The sequence below is a fragment of the Vanellus vanellus genome (assembly GCF_965231255.1).
Source record: "Vanellus vanellus genome assembly, chromosome: 3".
Lineage (NCBI taxonomy): Eukaryota > Metazoa > Chordata > Aves > Charadriiformes > Charadriidae > Vanellus > Vanellus vanellus.
This window is the reverse complement of record NC_138907.1, coordinates 105,058,046-105,080,214: the sequence shown is the minus strand read 5'-3', so window position 1 is coordinate 105,080,214 and position 22,169 is coordinate 105,058,046. Positions and strand designations below refer to the sequence as shown.

The 22,169-nt window shown below is 34.1% G+C and overlaps 1 protein-coding gene across 1 annotated transcript in view; it reads right to left on the bottom strand.

The window, feature by feature from the left end:
- Window positions 1-959: 959 nt before the first annotated feature.
- CSMD1 (CUB and Sushi multiple domains 1) overlaps window positions 960-22,169 on the bottom strand; it is a gene marked incomplete at both ends in the record, with an annotated part of 1,228,645 nt that continues 1,207,435 nt past the window's right edge. Inside the window, 8 exons of the mRNA XM_082481062.1 lie at window positions 960-1,119; window positions 4,482-4,614; window positions 10,962-11,049; window positions 11,793-11,905; window positions 12,920-13,081; window positions 17,491-17,535; window positions 19,204-19,383; window positions 20,489-20,600. Coding sequence (XP_082337188.1) covers window positions 960-1,119; window positions 4,482-4,614; window positions 10,962-11,049; window positions 11,793-11,905; window positions 12,920-13,081; window positions 17,491-17,535; window positions 19,204-19,383; window positions 20,489-20,600 — 993 coding nt within the window. The remainder of the gene's footprint in view (window positions 1,120-4,481; window positions 4,615-10,961; window positions 11,050-11,792; window positions 11,906-12,919; window positions 13,082-17,490; window positions 17,536-19,203; window positions 19,384-20,488; window positions 20,601-22,169) is intronic.

Sequence of the window (22,169 nt, the reverse complement as noted above, 5' to 3'; positions counted from 1 at the left end):
TGCTGTTAAATAGTATGATGCTGACAATGGTGATTGATGACTGATTTCAGAAGAAAACAATACTGGCAATGAAAATTTCTTAGAAATGAGCTCTTGTTCTGGCTGAAAGTCTCCTGTGACTTGTAATCATGTTTACAAAGAAATTTAGTCAAAATTGACAAAAGAAATATTGTCCTCTATCGCACAGGATTTTAACTGGTGCTAAGCATGGGGCTCATAATTTAGTATTCCAAGTAAATTTCTTGTGGAATGTTTTGCTTGCCAAAGAGTGAGTGAATGCCTATATACAATGGACAGTGTGTAGAAACCCTGTATATTTTTACCAGCATCTTACTCAGTCATCCATAACACTCTAGTGCAAAAAAATTGTGCATTAACATTTTGCAATATAACGGCTGATTGGGAAATTGACAAACTGCCCTATGTATGAGATACACTGTAAGTTTCTTTAATTTTAGCAAGATTTCAATGGTAAAGCGTTTGCAGGTGTATGCAACCTCAAGGATGGTTGTCTTCTTCAAGAGAGCTTTATTTCTTCAGAATATTCCCGGGGATAATCTGTGGTGCTATCATTTGTTACAGTACTCAAAGGATTTATCCAAGTGCCCAGAAGAATGCATTGAAAGGCATCCAGCCACATACAAATATGAAAGTCTGAGGCATTAAATATGACAAATTGGCATGACTCGGCAGTCTTCCTTAAAGTGTGCCTTGATTTGAAGCAGATGCAGCCAGGCATTTTGATCCAACTTTAAGATGAAAAAATATTCTTTGTCTGATCCCCAGAAGACTGACACGTTTTTACCAGAAAATTTAGCTGCATGTAGGCTGACAGAAGATGTTAAAGATTACAGCAGCGAAAGCCAAGAGAAGAAGGGAAACTGGTATATGGCACCAAAGGAATTACTGCTTGTCCATCAGAGGTATGGCTATGAATCAGTCATATTGGGCACTGAAGGCTATACCACTGTACAAACTGTGTTCAGAGTCGTATCAAACCTCACAGCCTTTGCCTCTGTGGGTTTTAAGTTTGTGTCATACATGGGATTTTCAAATGAAGCCTGTCCATTACTGTTTTCATGTCCAGCATACCCATTGTACTGTACTTTTGGTCTTGTTCTGGGGAAAAAAAGACAGGAAATTATCATTAATAACCCTTACAAACAAACATTCTGCAATTATTTTAAGTTTTATCTATAATGTTTCCGTCCTGTTTACACAAGTTGCCCAACTCTGTCTAAAAGTGATAAAAGGAGACCCATAAAGTACATTGCAGTGACTTAAAAAGGGAGAGACATCTGGCTGGAAGCTATTTTTCATAGTATGAAGAGAAGAAGACAAATTCCTACTGGGCAAACTGATGCTACAAAGCACAGAGACAATGTAGGCAAAATATAGGTATGCATTTTCCACTACAAAAATGTCAAAAGAATGACAACTTCATAGCTTGTTGTTAATGCCAAAATTGGCAGCCAAAACTAAAGCAAAGTACAACAAAAGTAGAAACAAAAGTAAAATTGGAACTGATAACCTTTATAATATTTTCTGGCAGTAGTAACAATTATGATGTTTTCTGTTGACGTTTTCAGTTTTAGATTGCTAGTCTGCCCATAAAAGAATCCTTACAGAGTGGAAACACTTATTCCAGCTTTACTAAATTATTTATATAAATATATATATAAATATTTATATAAATATCTACTAAATTATTTATATAAACCTTACCAATTTCCAAATGTATATCCTTGTCTTTCTAAAGTATCGATATTGATGGCAAAACTACAGTAGCATCTTTAATATGATGAATTTAATTTGATCATCATATTCCAATTGACTTTCCTGCAGATTTGGGATTTTACCCACACTTTTGCAGCATATCTAGGAGGGCAACTGGACCATCTGTGCAAACGTTTTGATGAAGATCAATACAAATTGTGAATTTAAAAGACTGGAATGGAGTAGGTGACTAGATGTACACAGAAAGATGAGAGTGAGTGGCTCCTAATTTATCCTTTCGATAGTATCTTGGGTTTTAGATGAGATAAACACCCATAGACTTCATTGACTTAAACGTTTTCGAGCAGAGGTAGAGAGAACAGTTTACTAATTTGCTGCTATCAGCTGTTTGGTACCATTCCGGAGCAGGAAGTTAGTGTTGCACCAGTGAAGTGCTGTAACAGGTCTCCTGGGTATTACTGAATTTAAGGCAGCGCAAAGTCAGGCAGCATGGCTTCAATCAGGCAACTCTTGCACTGATATAGCAAATGTCCAGAATACGTTGCACTGCCAGTGGTAGTAACCTTCAGATCAGGGTCAGTAGTTTCAGTTATTCCAGATAGATCTGCCACAGCATGCCGGCTTACGTCCATAAACACTTCCAGCCAGAAACACTACTAAATACCTTGACACAAATTTTATATGTCCAAACATATGTAATCAGATTGATCAAATCCTAATATTCACATAAATTATGACATTTGAATATCAAAGGATATGAATAATTATCTTTCAGTAAACACTCTTCTATTGTGGATAGCGTTTTACCACCAGAAAGAACATATCAAAACTTCAAGGATGTTCACATTTTTATGCAAAGTTCTGCTAGAACATATTAAGCCAATAATTAAATGGAAAATAAAACAGGGTTGTGCAGACCTTCTGATCTATCCAGCAAAATCCTATTATACTATACTATTATACTATATTTTACTACTTTCACCTTAAATATCTTAGCATCTGAAAATATCTAAACAAATATATAAAGGAAGTTCATTATATACTTCTATACATGTATTTGAAATAGGGCAAGAAAGTTAACAAAGGGGTGCAAAATGTAGGTGCTTGGCACTTAATAAATGTAAAACAATTCAGAAAACAATCTCATGGTAAAACTTCAGAAAAGGGTTCTTGAAAATAAAAATATTTTTAGAAAATGGTACTGTTTTGGAAAGCAGATGGGGAAAACTATCATTGGGAAGATACTTCCTTTACATCAGTAATCAACTTATTAATTTTCTGATAACATTATGACACTGATAACCCCTCTAAAACCTGTGGTTTAATGGAAGAAATTGTTTGAAAATATAAAAAGGAATAATATTCTTTGAAAGATTGTTATGAGTATCACCTTTTTCAAGTATCTAATGCATTTAAATTAGATTAAGGTAGGCAGAACTTCAATGCTGCACCAGCACTACCATAAACATTGGGATTACAGTCGCTCATCTGAAGCCTAAGCTTTACCTCTTTTAAATACAAATATATTTTTACTAAATAAAAAACAGAATCTCCACTGCTCATGTAGGACGTAACAAACTTCATAGAATAAACCACAAAATGTACCCCTATGTCACAGTTTTATGAAATTTTTCTTAGCGTTTGCTGCCTCTTTCTAAGAGCAAAATAAAACCAATGTTCCCTTTATATTCCATCTCTTCAACTGATCTGAATGCCTCTGCTTTCATGCTGCTGTTTCGGTCCCCCCCATTGCAGAGCAGGAGCAATGCAGATCTGTAAGCATCAGAAAGTCATCTTACAATAACATGTTCTGAGACAGAGTTCACAGCTCTTCCTGAGCAGTTTTTTCAAAAAAAGGCTATATTACTTTTCAGGACGTGTATCATTTTAACTGGAGCTCACAAGTTCAAGCCCCACTGCAATTTCTTTTTCCTATATCATGTAATGCTGAGATAAGTAGACAGTCCAGTCCATCGCAGGGCAATAATGGACTTCAGTTTGTCTACGTGATTTCTTATAAATACAAAATACCCTTGGTATCATGAGTATAGAACAAAAGTTTTAAGGGGATGTTATTAAAAATCAGTGTTTCTGTTGAACACCATTTTACAAACTGCAAATAACACAAGGTCTGAGTATTGTACCTCAATTGAAAAGAATAAGAATTGTTCCAGAAAGCTCTAGCCAAATAGCACTCAGAATGAACAAAGGTTCAATAGATTCATAGATATCAGCTTTTAAACCAAATTTCAGACAAAATGGTTGGATTTATTCTATTATCTAATGACATATGAAAGTTTCATATGAGCTGAAGTATCCACTAGCTTATTCAGCACATGCTGTAAGTAGTCTCATTATGGGCTGTTCCCTCATGGGATTTATGGATTTTTCATCTTGTATAATTAATACTCATAAGCATTTTGAAAGAAGCAGCATACATTCAACTTAACAAAGCATTAAAATGAAAGAATAAAGCATGTGACCTGAGATTTCAATCAGATTCAGCCTAACGAACCAAGAAGGTTGATAGATCTTTGCTCCTTAACTCAGTGACTCATTTTTCTAATTGTTCAGCATTAAGAACTGCCCTGCACTGAACCCCTTCATGGGAATACTTAGAAATATTTGTCTTTCTAGAGAAAAGATATTCTTGAAAGCTTTAGTATTGTGCTCTCTAGTTACACTTTCCTATAAAAATTAAAACAGAGCTTACTAAGTTACTGAATAAATAATATTTACAATACCTGTGTTTGTAGAGGTAAAATGCAAACCCTGATAATATTAGAGCAAAGAATGGTACCAGGATGGCAGCTGCAACAGAACTGCTGTTTGTACCGTAATAGTGATTTGAAAGGTCTGTGTCTGCACTTAAAGGACCTGAAATGAAACAAAAAGGGCAGAAATAAGATTCCCACGTTTTCTATCTCACAGTACTCTTTTTATTAAAGAATTAAAGAAAATGGTGTCTTGATAAAATAATTCCATTTAAAACCATGAAAAAATAGCATGCCGTATCATAGTATAAATCTTGTTAATACCACTTAATAATGTATCAATATAAAATCTGAAAACAGTATTCAGCAAGTAAAATAATTATGACGAACACCTCATGAGTCACTAATTTAATAAATTTAAACCATTTAACTTCTACCAAAAAAAAAATTGTTAATACTGCAAAAAGCACTGTACGTTTGCAGCCTTAATATTCAGCTGAGAAACAACAAGCAATGTGAGACCACATCAGGCACGAAAGAGGAAGACAGAACGGAGGTAACTGCAATGAACCACAATGTTTCTGCTCAGCACCCCAGTCTGTGCACCTGCTTTACAACCTCCTGTTAAGGGTGAAGCATGAGCGTGTTTTAGAGCCCGTGGCAGCTACATTTGCACCGGGATAAAACTGAGGTGGACAAGCAGATAACCTGGACTGGAAGACATTTTGCAGAACCCATTTTTCCATCAGTAAAAAGACAGACATTGTTAAATTGCTTAAATAGGTGGCCAACTTGACAACTGTAATTGTGAAGGACGAAAAATAATTTTATAGTGAAAAATATAAACATTTTTTTTAGAAAAAAAAATATATATCTTTTGAAAGCCAACTCCATGTTGCCAGTTTGAACCCACAGCACTTCAAAGAGCAATATATAGATCCTATCCAAGGAGGAGAGATCAGGACAGAAGGAAAGTACGGTGAGGATGGAGCTGGGCTAGGTATCTGGGCTTGCTATTCTGGAATATTTTTGCCGATGCTAGTAGAGAAAAATAGGAGACAACCGGTGTTTACCACTCAGAAATGCTCCAACCCACTAGTACACACTGTCTTAAACCCCATGACTCCCTCATCGAAGGCAACAGCTACAATCAGTCCTTTCAGGACTCTGGCACGGACCAGTTATATATCACAGATGCAGCTGTTGCACTCCTTTCAGCAGTCTACTAAAATATCTAAATAAGTTGCAAAACTGAGACAGAAACAAACAATTCTCTTATGATTTCTTGCAGTTCAAGCTCAATGTCAAAGAGGAACGAGGTAAATTTTTGTTCTGTTAGATATTTTTAAAACTTACATGTTTCAATTGCTAATATTATAATACGTTTTGTGCAATTCATTTTACAGAATGTATCAAATTCTAGGAATTAATTAAGTTCTCTTTAAAATGAGGACAGCCCCCCTAGGATTTTCAGAATTGCTAGATTTGATCACTAAACATGCCAAAATACCGTACTTCAACATTTTTCAATGCCTTAATCTTCTGTCACATTTCAGACTCCTGTATAGTCTTCTGAAGAACTGGTGAAGGATAACCTTTTCAAATTAATAAACCTACTACTGTGGTACTTGGGATCGTGTTATGAGCTTTATCACACTACTGTGGAGTATCTTAATTAACGTTGAACTATTTTACAGTAGAACTAGTGTACTATAAAAAGTTTTGGACTTTGGTAATCCAATATTTGTCCAAAGACTCAATGTGTGGAAGGCCTGTTGGCATATTTTCGTGTATTTGTATTGTATTGAACATGTACTGGACATTCCTCAGCCAATCTAAATTAAAGACAGAATCAAGTAGTCACCACAGTTAAGAAAAGTTTAAGACATTTTAATTTAAATGCTCCTTTTGAATTTTTTATTGGTTAGAAGAAGTGATAAAAGTTTAAAAAACTGTATGCAGTTATCACTGCCTTCATCCTTTACTATCACAATCCCCAGCTGTTTTTCCAATTATTTGGAGTAATTAATAAAAAAATATGGTAATGATCAAATTCATTGTTGTCAGTTTATATCAGCAAAACCCGGCAAATAGCATTCTAACTCTTATTTAAAATCCTAACCAGGTACCAAACCAAGCAGAAATACGTATGATTAGTGAACCCTTATTTTTATCTCAAAAGTATTATCATTGCACATATGCTAGATATATTTTAATGTATAAGGAGCAGAAAAATTACAAAATATCTGATCAGAATTCAGCTAAAAGAAAAAAATAATTTGAATTTCATAATAAGCAATTCTTGGTCTGAAATTTTGGTGTGGAATTTTTTAAAATTTAAATAATTTTTTATTGTGTAACTGAACATTTAAAACTAGGCACAAACGTACATTTAGATAATGTTTTTAAGTTATCGTCTCCAATAGATGACCCTCATTCAATATTTAGTACTCAAAACTCCTATTGGAGGTAATTGAATATTTTATATCTCTACAGTTTTTCAAGTATCACACTTAGGGTAACCAAGCTTGAAATTTTTAACTGAAATTTACAACATTTAACGGTCATTGCAGAAGTGTTGACCAGGTTTGGACAGTGCATTGGGTGTGCTTTTCATTACGGAAGAGAAACTTTGCTGTAATTCTGGATAATTTGAATTTTATTCATGTATGAGACTCAATTTGACTTCAACACAGTTGCGTCTACTTATTACAATCATTTTCAGAGTTGTTTGTGATTAAACATATCCTGATGTGAACTTTGTATTTCTTCTGACAGTGTTATTATGATGAGAAATGGGAAAGTCTATTGTACTGCTCTAATTAAGGTATTGATTGCTACCACAGCTAACAACCAGAAAAATGGAAATAACTGCATGCTAATAGAAAAAAAAAAAAAAAAAAAGAGTGCAAAAAATAGTTTGGTTTTCTTTTCATTAAAAAAGCCATACTTTGGCACTGGGAAACATGTTATTTAATAGAGGGATATTCAGTAACATTATAAATGTTTTTTTTAAAATAACAGGGGTTTGTTTAGCCTCCTAACAACAGCAGCAGTCGGGTGAAATTCAGATTCTGATGATACACGGTGAAATCATTATTGCGCAAGCTGTGTATTTCTACCCTTTAGGCAGTTACTGAGTTTTGTCCTTTATACCTACTAGAAAGTAATACTTTTTGAAAGAAAATATTCATTAAGAGCATTTCCTTATCACTGTAGCTTTCAAATGCATTTCCCCTGTAACTCCTAGCCCAGGGTTTCAACTGTCTGGCATCAGTACAGCATGGCTCAATTTTACGAAGAGAACTGTTGTTGAAGTAGGAGAAAATGTGACAGCGAAAGTCATGCAAGATAAGAAAAACAGAGTTACAGGTAGAAGTGTAATTTCCGAGACAAGTATGGTTAGCACCTCAAGGATTTAAGAGAAAAAATACTGACACAGAAAGCAAGTCCGCAGCTTCCTAGGAGCAACAGAGACGACCTGACCTGGCCTGCTGGATAGCAACGTCTCTTTGGGTACCTCAGTACCAGGAGTATATTAACATATGGTCTCATACGTCATCGGTCCTAGCTATCTATTTGTGCATTAGCTAATGCACAACTGTTTTGTACTCTGAAGCCGTGAGTATCCTGTTTAGATGTAGAGTATTTTCATGAATGATGAAAGTTGTGCGAAATGATCTGCGGAGGAAGGATGACACCTTTATCGAGTGAAATTTACAATTCACATGTCTCGTGACACTCAATGCTTTTAAGCGTTGATCGATTTCAAGAAATGAACATATATTTTACTGCCATTGATCTATCACAGATACAAATTAATTATTCATATTTCGTATTTTTTGTCAGTATTTGTTATCTCAATCTAGACAAGCTAAAAAAGTACTTTGAATAAGAAAAAAAAAAAAAAGGAAAGAGAAATGGGTCATTGTATTTTCCCAGAGGAAATAAATATAGGAAAATAACCATTTGGTGAAGTAAGTTTCTCTTCTTACAAAGCCACCTTTTCATACAATTTAAAAGGACAGTCCAGATTGGAATGAACAAGGCCAATATTTTAGAATGAACACCTTCTAGAACTGTAATGGTGAGGCACAGGCACTCAGAAATTACAGAAATTGAACCTAGCTGCAGACTCACAGCCTTCAGAGACCAAGTTATTAAAACATAACAAAACAAGCCAAAAGCCCCCAGCAATGACTGATTACTTGGCAAAACAGTGTCACAACTGGTTTTGGTGTCACAACTTGGGCCCCTTACAGCAGGCTTAGATACAGTTCTAATTCTTTTGGCAGACTGATAGCAGAGATCTTTTTGCCCTCTGGGCTATTCCATAAGGCTACAAGAAAACAGATTTGCTTCTGAAAGAAGATAAAGAGCACTTAGAAACAAAATTTCTTTCTGTTTTCTTGTCATTAAGTTCTAAGACTGGGAATATCCACTGAGTCTGGTCTTTCTCTAGCACTGTGTGATAGGGTATTCTTCATCAAATAGGTTGGTCTTTCACACTTAACCAAGTATTTCTCAGTAAATGTTGTTTTTGAAGTATGCTTGCAGGTGAAGAATTTCATATTACATTATGTATGCACCAGTGCATACATAGTTTATGCATACTTCTGGCTTAGCATAAAGGCAGCAAATAATTTAACTTCCTGAAAAAGAGAAATATGTTAAGTCTTCAGCTGGAGGACATATGAGATCATTACCTCAGCAGAATATTCATGAACAGAATAGATTTAAAAAACAAAGCAAGTTATCCTTACATATGAGAGGGTATGGACAATTATTATGACCTGTGTTGGCTGGAAATTTGCTATTTCCTTTTAGCCGTAGGTTCTTCAATAGAGAATAAGCAACCTAAGATAATCAGTGCCTATTTAGCAACCACATAATGAAATCTTCTAAAAGACAGTATTTGCATTTGTAGCAAGTTCTCTGCTGAAACTGGGAAGTCCTCAGCCTAAGAATGCACATGTAACTTGGATACTTGTGCTCCTTACTAGCCTTGGGAATATACCAACTGAGCTCTCATATTGCAGCTCTAAATGGTGATACGGACAATGTCTTCCACTACCGTAGAATACCTCCACTGGAGAATGATGTAACTGCTGAATTGTCATTCTGCTTGTTCTTCATTTACCCCCCATGAGTTATTCATTTCACTGCCAAAACACATGGATCCAAACTTTTATTGGTCAGCTGGCAAACCATGGATATCTTTTTTGGTCTGGCTTAAGAAAAAAAAAACCCACCCCACCCCCCCACCCCACCCCCAAACAAACCAACAAACCACACTCTCACTGTTTTGAGATATCAAAGGCTGCTAAACAAGACAGATGTTTCAACAAACCTTGATGCTCTACTTTTACAGTGTGCTTGTTAAAATCAGAAAGAAAGAGCGTCTTAGATATTACAGTGATAAGGATTACACAAAATTACATGCAGAGAAATAATCTGTCCCACACAAGAGTTTACTCTGAAGACTGAAATTGTATTTGGCTTCAGTAATTGGCAGTTCTTAGGCTGAGACTCTGAAGAGTAAGGTTTGCGCCCCTGTGACAAAACGCATATAGTCATTTGAGAGCTGGCCAAGGCAAGAAAATCCATAGGATAACTGCTATAACAGCAGTTAATAGAGCAAAGAAACAAAAGGGAGATTTGGCAGAACTTTAAAGGACATTGGGTACAGCACCAATGAAGTCAAAGGAACCAAGGCAATTCACAAAATGTAAATACAGCCTGGTGTAGATATATTGGCTGGGCTTTCTCCTCCTCCTAGCCCAGTACTTTGCTGTATATATACTGTGCTTCGACCACTCTGCCGTAGTTCCAGGATCAGGAAATGCAGACGTCTACACTTGGTATTTGCCAAAACTATTTTATGAATAAATATTTCATCAGTAAATGTTTTATTGTTTTTTATGAAAAATTATTTTATGTATACAATAACTAGTTTTTCACCAGCTGCTGGACCACTTGAGTTCATAGCTGTAATATATACCTCAGTCACTCATATCTTATTTTTGACAGCAAAGTAGAATTTTATCTCAATACATATACATATACATGAAACATCCACCAGCAGCAAGCAGTCTCCAAAGGACACTATTAAAATCAGTGGTGATTCTGTCCTTTTAATTTCCTATATGATTCTGACTGCAATTTATACATTTCAGCAGAAAATATCCTTGCATTGCATGACGCTCCTGTTACTTTCAAAAAGAACAGAAAAGCAAGCAGTTGCAATGGCATTCTCTTTAAGAGCATCCTGTAGTCATCTTATTAGGTTGCTACACTAGAAAACATGACATAGTGCAAAACATATTAAGCAGAGTTAAATTGGGATTTGAACTGCATATTCTAAATATGACTATTTCACTATATTTTATATAACATCAATGGCATAAACCAAACATGTCTACTTCAGCTAGATAGCTGAGTCATTTGTTGAATTCACTCTTGCAAGACCCAAAAAGGTTATACATATTAAAGCTCTATGAATGCATTCACCTTGTCTTTGGAGCATAAATTTTCCAAAGTCTTTTCCATGTATATCACCTTGATAGGTAAAAACACCTCTTTCAAGCCCTGATGATACCTAGAATATGTTGAAACAGAAAAAAAATTCTGAAAAAGATAAATAAGAATGTTTAGCCATTTGCTTTTCTGACTTACAGCTGATATGTGGGGCCCAAATTTTCACTTTTATCCTTTAAAATATTAGTGAATTCTCTATGGTTATGCGATATTTACTATTATAAGTTTGCAACGGTATTAAACAAAGTTTCAAAACAACACCTGGAATGACTTTAAAATATCTGCTGTATATTCCTGGGTTTTAAAATTCTTCAACCAGCATACACATAATTGAATTAGTATTACAGATATAGAAGTACACTGAATTCTCAGATTTTAAATTATTTTTCATAGAAAGCATCATGAGGCACAAAGGAGAACTACAAAGAGTAAAATAACTCTCTTTTTCTTCAAGATTAAATCTAATTTTATTGCAGCGAACTATTTACCAAACCAAAAAAAGGAGAATGTTTCTAAAGGTAAAATTCTCACTCTTATCTAAGAAAACAAAGCAAAACCATGGCAAAATAGGCTGATTCACTCCACCTTCCCCTTAATAAAGCAAAAATTCTAATGGGAGTGTGGTAGGTAGAAGTTTGTATACATATTTTTGAAAAGAAAGATAGTGTGATCTCTACACTGACATCCAGAGTACTGTATTCCATATTTATAACATAAAAAGTTGGGGAGAGTTATATAGGAAATCACAAGTTACTTCAAAGTTTAAGCTCAGCAAGCTTCATCCATAGTGGTCTGACTACTTACATAACCATTGAGCGCCCAGTTGTCATTTTCAAACTTGCTTACAAAAATGTCACTAGGTCCTTTAATCTGAAAAACTTTCAAGAGCAAATGGGCTTCTTCTTTCTTGTAAACACCTATTAATATAAAGGGGGTAATAAATGCCTTTTAAACAATTTTTCAACCAGTTTGTTCCAATACTCTTTCAAGGCTAAGTGTATCCCTTTGGAACTAAAATATTTTGTAGAAAACTTTCCATAATAAAATAATTTTATAACCTGGAAAAAGCAAGATTTAAAGTTCTGCAATAACAGGATCTTATATTACTGATCTTTTGCCCTCATTGTATTTGATAACAGGATGCAAAGATAGTTCTGTACTGTTTAATTTTGTATATAAATAGGAAAGAATATTTGTCTTTTCAGACTGTATTTTAATTATTCTGAATACAGATAGAATACCTTACCTGGAATTTCCTTGCACTGGAAAAAAATTGGATTTTACTCACATCACAACAGTACATTGCTATACCAAATATCGATAGTGCAGTAAAAGAAAATTTGCTGTACTGAAATTCTCTCTGAACTCTTGACCTTAAAAGCTGATAATGCTTTTTTCAAATATAAATCTGATCAGAGGCTAAATCCGAACTTCACAGATTTTCAGAAAGGAATGCACAATGTTGATTAAAAGGTATGCTTAATTTACTGAATTATTTAATTATCTGTGGCTTTTTCATACTTTGCCATTATCAAGACCATATTGTTTTAAAGCAGATATTAATCACTATTGAATAATGGAGCTTTTCAGTGGTACAGTCCTTAAAATGCCTATATACACTTAGTCTGTCACTTCAATATTACCTGTGAGTTCAACACATCCAAGATCCAACAGTCCAAGATTAAAAAACCCTACCTCAATATTTATTTGAAATGTAAGGGGAAAAATAGATGGGTGACTGCATACAAATTGACAGAAATCTGTGCAGACCATTACGTTAGGACCTTTCCTTTTGCAAAATAAGCAGAAAAAGGTTTTTAGTGAAAACCTAAAGTACTTGTTTCATTTAGCACTTGGTAGAAAATACAACAAAACTGAACAAATGAAAAAATTAAAAGAACAGCTTTTTAAACACCAAATTCTGAACGTACCTGAGAGTTTGAGTTGTACGTTGGACGCCTCAATGAATGTGGCATTCACTTTGCTGCTTGTAGTATTGAACCAATCAACAGTCAGAGTAGCAGGTTGTCTTTTTCCTAAATATTCATAAAAACCTTTCCAGAGTGAATTTATAAAGAACACATCTGAGGGAACTAAATAGAAGTGGGCAAAAAAGAAAGAAAGAAAGGAGTAAACAACAACGAAGTAGCAATCTCTCTAGCCATACGTACGCTCTTCATTTTTTCTGTTACAGCATCAATCCACTCTTCTAAAGAAGTATTATAGTAAAAGTTTTACAACAGGAAAGACAATATATCTAATGACCTTTCCACACAATTGCCTATAATATACTATACCTGTCCATTACAATATATGTTCTTAAATAACCTCACACTTCATAGCTTATGCGCTTCAGTGAATGTCCCCAAGACTATGAAAAATAATGGACTCTTCTCCTAAAGCCTTGTAGCTTTAAAGTATGACGAAAAAAAGGAGAATAGTATTCTGAAGTCAGGGATTCCAGGAAAGAGACACAGTCTTAGGCCATACCTTTTGTTTCATTAATCTATTAAAACAGCACTGTGTGTGATTTTCAACTGAATATCAACTGAATATTCAACTGAATTCAGATTTCCAGATACAGTTTAGCACAAGTTTTTTTATCAGTCATTTTTAGACTCCACATCTTTTCTCCATACAGTATTACTGCACCTGTGAACAGTGAAGTTGCCAGAGCAGAACAGAGCAACAGAGCATTTTTGGTTTAAAATAAAGGTCTGTTTCTCAGAAACTGCAGTTTGAATAATCTGAAGTAAAAAACCTATAAAATGAAGCATAAATTATAGGGATAAGTATATGCATTTGGGTCATTTATTTGATGTCATTGGTATTTTTCTTCTATAAAAAAAAATAAGTGATTTACAGGTAATGAAATGTTTTATTTAAAATATTTGGCTAAATGACCATTATAGTAGAAAAAGTCTCTCTTATTCAACAGTATCTGCAATATCAACGTTAATTAAAAAGGAAACACAGAAGGGAAAAAACATTCTCAGGAGAAGAGATGTTCATTTTATGTCAGATATATTTACAGGGTGCTACATGTCTTGAACATTCATTTCTCCCCTACACAATGCTGTATTTTTCCCATATACTTTGCTGCTATAAACTCTGGGGAAGACTTCCTTCAAACGTGACGGTTAATTTAAACAAACAGTTCAGTTGGCCAAAGAAGACCAACCCTCTTCCTGGCCAGGCAGCACCCAGTGTTTCCTGGCAGCTTCTGACAAGTGAAAATAGACATTTTTCCACTTAGTTCTCCTTTTTTAGCATCACAATTTGACAAGTAAAGCTTTAAGAATCAAAATAGAACCTCATAAAAAGAACTGTTTAACCAATCACATATCTTGACAAAATGACAGCACTAGAAACTATTAAAATTCACCTTTGCTATCCATGACCACTACAAATGATACTTGCTAAATAGCTAAAGACTGATATTAGAAGAGTGTTTCATAATCTTCTAACTGAACTCTTAAAATAAACCATTGGATTTTGTTGCATTTTATCAAATTCTGAGCACTTGTAAAGGCAGCTGTCAATATTGAAGCAAATCTATCACTGTATCTATATTTATCCTGTGTATCTATTTTGAATAAATTCCATGGATATTTCCTCCTCCACCTAATCTCTGATTGCAAAAATGAATCAAAAAGAAACCCAGGTCAATAATGCCATATATTTCCAACAAAATATCCTTACAGGCAGTACATCTGAAAATCTGATTACTGATTAGCTGTTAACTGTCTCTTAATCGTATTATATTTCCTAGTACACATTTCATAAAGAAGAAGGGTAAAAACTTCTTCAGTGCCTTTTGTGTTCAAATTGTGTGATAGCCACAAGTAAATGTTCAGGCTCAATGTGGCATGACCTGAAAACATCATTAGTATGTTGTCTATACTACCACTGGATTCCAAGTGAGTGGAGACCCACTATATGGCTTTGAGTACAACAGCTTCAGAGAATCTTAAGTGCTCCCTTTCCAAAGCAAAACTCAATGCAGGACTGTGGCTTTACACAAGGTAACTTCAACGAAATACTAAAAATGTGAAACATTAAATTTCAATCAGTATCTCACATTCCTTAGAATTCATATATTTTCTGCAAATATATGAATTCTGTAAAGGGTCTTTCAGACTCTTTTTCCTATATATTTCTCATCATTTTGCTACCTCAGTGACACAGAGTAAATTTGAAACCTGACATTTTAAAAATATGTTAACATTCTTTTTATCTGTCTTTGCTTTTATTTAAAATTGTGTGTCTAAAGTTATTCTCATGAAAGTGATCATCTAGTATTACTGGTACGAACCTGACAAGTACCACGTAAGACTTATATAAAGAAGCAGATGTCATACTCCTTTTGTCATATTGAACATCTTCAGTATCTCGTTTCTCTAACCATTCTAACTGTCTTTGTGAACTAGTACCACTGACTCACTAGAGGATTTGCACTTGCTGCAGATGGACAGAACCAGTAGTGGAAGAAAATTGCAAAATATATTTCTGCTTTCCCAATCGTATTATAGTAAAAGGTTAAAAAGCAAATGCTGCAGAGGAATTGGAGTGGCTCTGACCCAATTCTGCTGAGCCCTTGCAATGTCCCTGCCTTTTCCACCCACCGTGGGCAAATGCAGAATGAGAAAAATGAACTGGGTATTATTACACTAATGCTGCACCAACTACGGATTCTCCTCAGAATATGATAAAAGGGGAAGTCCACGGCTACTCATTTAAACAGCTTCCAAACTATTTTTGCAAAGAACATATAAAGCAGTGAGAACCATGGGAATCAGAGTATTGTATTTCTTAAACTTCACATGGGTATTGTGAGGATTCTTTAGTTGCAACTTGTATTCAATTACAATTTACAGCACTGTAAACCTGATAGCTACTATTGCTTATCAAAACATTAACTCTGGAAAAAAATAGCAATTTAATAAACAATAATAAACATAATTTGTATTCAGATATTCAAAGGTGGGAAATCTGAACACGAATCTATTGTGTTACAAAAATTCTAGTTTACCAATATTAGCGTCATCCCATTTAAAATACAGATAGCAGCAAACAGAATTCTACTAAGAGTCAAGATAACAAGGTAATGAAAATGCTCCAAAGTATATAGTGTTTAATACTAAAAAGAATTCACAATTTTAAAAGACATAACAATAGTTCAGACTCGGCTTATAAAAACAGCTTAAAACTTTTCTTTGTTAATTACTGTGATTTGTTACACAGTTTCGGTTCTCGGCTTACTATTATTGGCATTTTCAATCATAATATTTCTTTTTCTTAAAGAAATGCCTTCCAAATAGTACTTCCTTATCAAAACTAGTTATAAGGGACACAATGTGGTGTGAACTGATATTGAAGTTCTGTACAGTGATTATAGTTGGAGACTTCGTCTATATTTTAATTTGGCATTGAAACTTCAAAACCTGTGTGGTAGCAGATTAATGTACACCTTAGATGTTCGGTGAGGTGAATCCTCTAATTAATGAAGACTGTATATTAATTATAATGAATGCACATTATATCCTGTTTTATTGTGAGTCTGTAGAAGTAATGCATTTGAGAAGAACTCATTTATGGTTTCACGTGACACTCTCACTAATAAACTCACCAGGAAGGTTAATTATTAGCATAAATACCTTTTTATCCCATCTACTCTACAGAGTCCTTCTGTGAACTTCCATGACTATGAACCATTAATCTTATTTTCCCTGCAGCTTGCTAAAATTCAGAATATAGAGTTGCAAGCTCATTTATTTGGTGAAAACTCTGCTCATTGTTAAACAAGTCAGTAAAAAAAAAAAAAATAGGCCTTTTATTTTCTGAAAATGATTGAACCTGAAACGACCTACATCAAGGATTTCTCACGTGTATTTGCCTATTTTGCCACTGGCAGAAGGAAAAGGTTGATTGCACCCATGTTCATGAGGAGGCATAGAGAGAGAAGCAGCAGTAATGTTTGCCTGCTGCTGGTGGTCCACACAGTTCGGGAAACCCTATCTTAGAGTACCTCGAGAGTTTCCATGAACTGAAGGCCATCAAAATTTCCAAAACTGCTTTTGGGGAGATTTTTTGTGTTTTTTTACAACACTTGCAATATAAAGGGCAGAACTTTGAACCCAATCTCTGCAATTATAGTCTACACTCATTATAAGGCTCTCCATTATAGCAATCTCTCTGATATAAAACTACTTCAAATCTGGGGTTAATGTATGTACGCTTTATCTTTTTGGCTTGACAGGGGGTTTTGTGCAATTCACAAAATTGGTACTGTAGAAATTAAGAAAATGTTGTTTGGGAAAGAATTCAATGGAATAGGTTTTACATGGCACTGGTTATTATGAAAGACCTCAACATTTATATTCCTTTGAAATCAGTACGAAATACTTAAGTCGAATATTGGAAATAGTTTTATTATCCATAACAATCTAGGATGTAAACCAGTTTAATTTATTTAGATCTAAAACTCTTTGTGTATACAAACCTGGAGTTTTAGTTATTGTTTCATTAACTTCTCTCACTCCTTTACCTACAAGTAAAAAGACAAATTATCATTTTCATGAACATATTTGTTGGTTGGTTGTTTTTTTTTTTTAATAGAATGTTCAAACAATGCCTGATGGATGCAATCATCACTTATCCAATAGAGCCGTATTTAAAACAGAAATAACTGGTCTTGAATACTTTACATGTTCAAACCTACACACTTACACAAAACTAACAGAAAATAATTTAGGTAAACAACATTTTTACTATGGAAAGTTGTCTGGCTAGCCAAGTATTTCATACATTTAGGCTTAAAATTTTTATATCAGTCCCAATGCTATAAAAGAGAGCCTTATAAAGGGGACAAATACTATATCTAATTATTAATAAGTCTATTAAATATAGCAAGAACTGTGTTAATAGAAAATGAGACATTTATGACACAAACCAGCAAAGGCCAGATAGCTGGATTAAGATGACAGGATCAGATGTCATGGGAAAGGATCACAACCAGTGTCACTTGCTATATTTCTCTACACTCAACAGACTTATGTCCACTTACCCCAGATCAAGTTCTCACGTCATATCATTAACCACTTTAAAAAGGCTAATGTCCTGTAGCAAGATTTGGTCTTGCATTTTTTTTTTTTTTTTTTAGAATTCACTGATTAGACTGATCCAGCGCTAAGAAAGCACAGAAAGCATAGGGGACTCAAGGAGAATTATACCTGAAGACTGTAAGCCAATAAAAAAAAGAATTCTTGCTTATAGAAACCTCTTCTGTATTTTATCTTTAATTAAAAAAAAAAAGAAAATTAACAAAAAACATATAAGATAATTGATCTCAAATTATTACTCATATAGTACCCATGAAAAATCACCCTTTAGGGAACTAGAATAAGAAGATAAATTTTGATGTGTAGATCATGTTTCTTGACAGTGTTGAAACAAAGAAGTCTTACCATACATTAATGAAAAGTCAAATATTGTTCAAACTTTAAATCTATTTAGCGTTCTTTGACAAGTTAGAATTAAAAATCATGTCGCAAACATCTTTCCCATGGCATCTGACTATTTTTTATTTATTCACATTCTAAATATTTATTTTTTCATAATTGGGAACTTATAGCCATATTTTTTCACATGTGAAGACAAAGTTTAGGCCTCATAACTATATAATTATAGCTACTCTAGCAAAACTATATGAAATTTGCCTGGATGTAAATAAAAGTGGAATATGGTGCAAAGATGTATTTATTTTTTTATTTTATTTTTCATTTTTAGTGTAGAAGATTTTCTTAGACAAAAAGCATACCTGAATGAATCTGAAAGTCAAGCTATGAAATAACTTTCTTGGTTCCTAACAGAAATTCATACATTAAACACTGAATACATTGAAATACTCTTTAAAACTGTGACATAAAGGTAAATACAGTTAAAAATAATTATACTGTTTAGGTCTTGTTTGCTGTTGTTAGAGGTAAACTTATATATGTGGGCCAGTGCATTTACACACACATATCCACATGTTTTCCTCCATGAGTTCTAGATGCTATGCTCGCTTTGATTTTTTACTGTTTCTTTCATAAAGTAAAAGCTGTTTTATCATATGCATTTTTAAATAGTAAGTGGAAAAACTAATCCTACTATATAAAATTAAAATTAAATCCAACCAAGTAGGGCCCAACATATCACTTGAGTAATGACTTACTTTTACAAATAGGTGATTTTCCTGTCCATTTCATATCTGGTTTACATGTCCGATGCTCTGATCCACCAGCAAGAAAAAATCCTGGCTGACAGGTATACACCAAAGTATACCCTAAAGTAGGAAGATCTATTGCTTTCACATCTACATGTGCTGGTGTCTCTGGCTGCCTGCAAGCATGAGCTGCAAAGGATTTTTTAGAGTTAGAAAAAGTGTTGGTAAACAGTTTCCATAGGATTAGAGTATGTAATTTGAAATAAATGCATGCCGACTTATTCCCTTTCATTATGTAAACTTTGTACACTTTTTAGAAACGTCAAGTAGCTATTACTTGTAAAAGTAATGCTCTGAATGTATAGTTATATTGTTGACGGAAAATGGAAATGATACCGTCACGTATTTTTAAACAATACACCAAAATTAAATCATGATAGCAAAAAGAAAAGAGTTAAAGTGAAGGGAAGCACAGGCCATTGTACATGGTGCAATGATTGGTCTTGTGAATTATTGTACTGTCACAGCTTCAAGCATCGCTTCCACTCAGTGTTTTAAAGACCATTGGAAATTACAGAGCGGTTATTGTGCTAAATAAATTCATTATAAATTTCAATTGAAATAAAGGTTCCATAGGAAGGCTTTGTCATAGTACATTGATTATAACAGATATGGTTGCTCAGTATGCTTCTCTCCCTGTGCTCCATGATGTTAATTTATAACAACTCAAAGATAATTTGAAATAGGATAAGAATCTAAGGTCATTCTAGTGAATTACTTTTACCTTAGATCAGTGTATTTTAATGCAATAGTTATTTGATGTCCTTCAACCCATTCAGAGCTATAAATACAGTAATCATTTGCGTACCCATGCATAGCCCACAAAAGATGAATTTTACTAAGTTCTAGTTTACGATTCACAAAATAATAGCCAACAATATAGCTCCACACATACTTCAGGCCACTTTCAGTTCTCTATTAATACAACACACACAAAAAACCTACATAAGTTCAGAGCAGCTAATGCAGTGGATTAATGAGGACAGACTTTTTGAGTAAAACTGAGAATTTTTGTGAACTTCATGAAAAAAATCTGAAAAATCTTAGTTCAAATTAATATCCCAAATACATCTTTGGTCTTAGAATAGGAAACAAAAACATTTAAAAATACTGTTTTAAATAAAGTTTACTTTTTTGTAGCATATAATTCACTATGAATTTCCACATGCACCCCTTTGTAAATCTTTTTAAATTGCACAATATTCTGACACATTAGATGAGGAACCAGACTTACGAATGCATTCAGACTGTATGCCACTCCAAGTTAAGTTAGCAAGACAAGAACGGGTGGTAGATCCCTGAATATGATAACCTTTTCTGCATCTGAAAAAGACTGTGCTCCCAACCTAAGGATCAAAAAAGATTGTTAGATAAAAGAGGTATCCATCACATATATCAAGACAGCAATAACCTACTGGAGTGATTTTTTTCAAAAATAAAAATGTCCTATTTTTAAAGTTTCTAGAGTTAAACTTTTTTTTTTTAATGAGATGAAAAGTTAGAGCAATTGATCTTTTATAACTTTATGTGAAAGCAATAAGTGGAAAATATTGACAAGGCTGTGCACATGGGAAAGAATGACACATACATTTCAGCTTGTTAGTTTGTCAGCGTGACAGAAGCAAACTTAATGAGAGATGTCTCTCTTTCCTGTACATCACTGCATGTATTTCAATAGAACTTGACCATAAAGTCTGTTTCAAAGGTTTCTCATTGTGTGAATTGACTACAAATGTTTATTAGAGGCAAAAGAGAAAAGCTACTGTTCCATCTACAAATAGATTCACTAGAGATAACTCCAGGCCACAATTCCTTACACTGCCTTTGTTACTATAATCTACCTAAGTCTTACTTAAGATGTTTAACTAGCAGAGTGATGGTATGGAAAGCCCTCCCATGGTCAACTGCGATACGACCTTTCTCAGAAGAAAAGCTAAAGTAATTGAGAAAATTGTCTTTAGACTTACTGAAAACAGAAAAGCATGAAAACTGGATAAAAAAATGCAAGTGATGAAGAATTTTTATAACTTATGAGACAGAGATTGTGCGGAAAGTTCTAGTAAAAAGGACTTCTTGATGGTATTTGCGAAAGTAACCAGAATACAACTCCAGGCCAAAATATTTAAGGATGCAGGGCTAATCAGTAAAGCATTGCTTTTGTTTTGGATAGAACATCTTGGCAATAAATATGATCAGATGAAATGAAAAAACCCCACAAAAATTTTTTGAAATTATATGACTTACTAATTAACATGTCACATGGACAAATACAGGTAAGTTGCAAATGAGTACTGATCAGTGCATATTAATAAAATGGCTTGCAGGTGTATAAATGCAGATAGCTCTACATTGCTAATTTCATAGGACTTCAATGGACATTAAAAATGAGCAGTTATCTTCAGAAATGCCTACCTGTTAACTATCTACACAGTTACAGAAAAACAAATTATCATGATAGATGATCGAAAAATGTAACACCAGTTCTTCCTGGAGTGGCTTGGGAAATTCACTGGTACTTTTAAAGGTCAAATTACTGATATGGCTTTGTAGACATCTATTTATAACTAATTTTAAACATATCCATCTCTCTGTCTTGCCAAGGACACACAGCATGTCTGTAGCAGAGACCAGAACAGAGTGTAGCTGGTCTTTAAGTCATCTTGCTTCTTGTGAAATTGCCAGTTCTGGTATCAGTAAGTAACAATGAACGGCAAATATTTCCTCACTGATCCAGAAGACCAAATAAAAAAATAATGTCTGGGTTCAAGGTAGTTACAGAGTTATATTTCTTTCTCATTTTACAGGGAAAAATAAAATTAAAAGCAGTGCACTCTTTGTATAATACTCGGATGATAAACATTGGAGGCTTTTGTAACAGTCATAGTGCAGTTAAGCATGAAAGGCACAGAATGAAT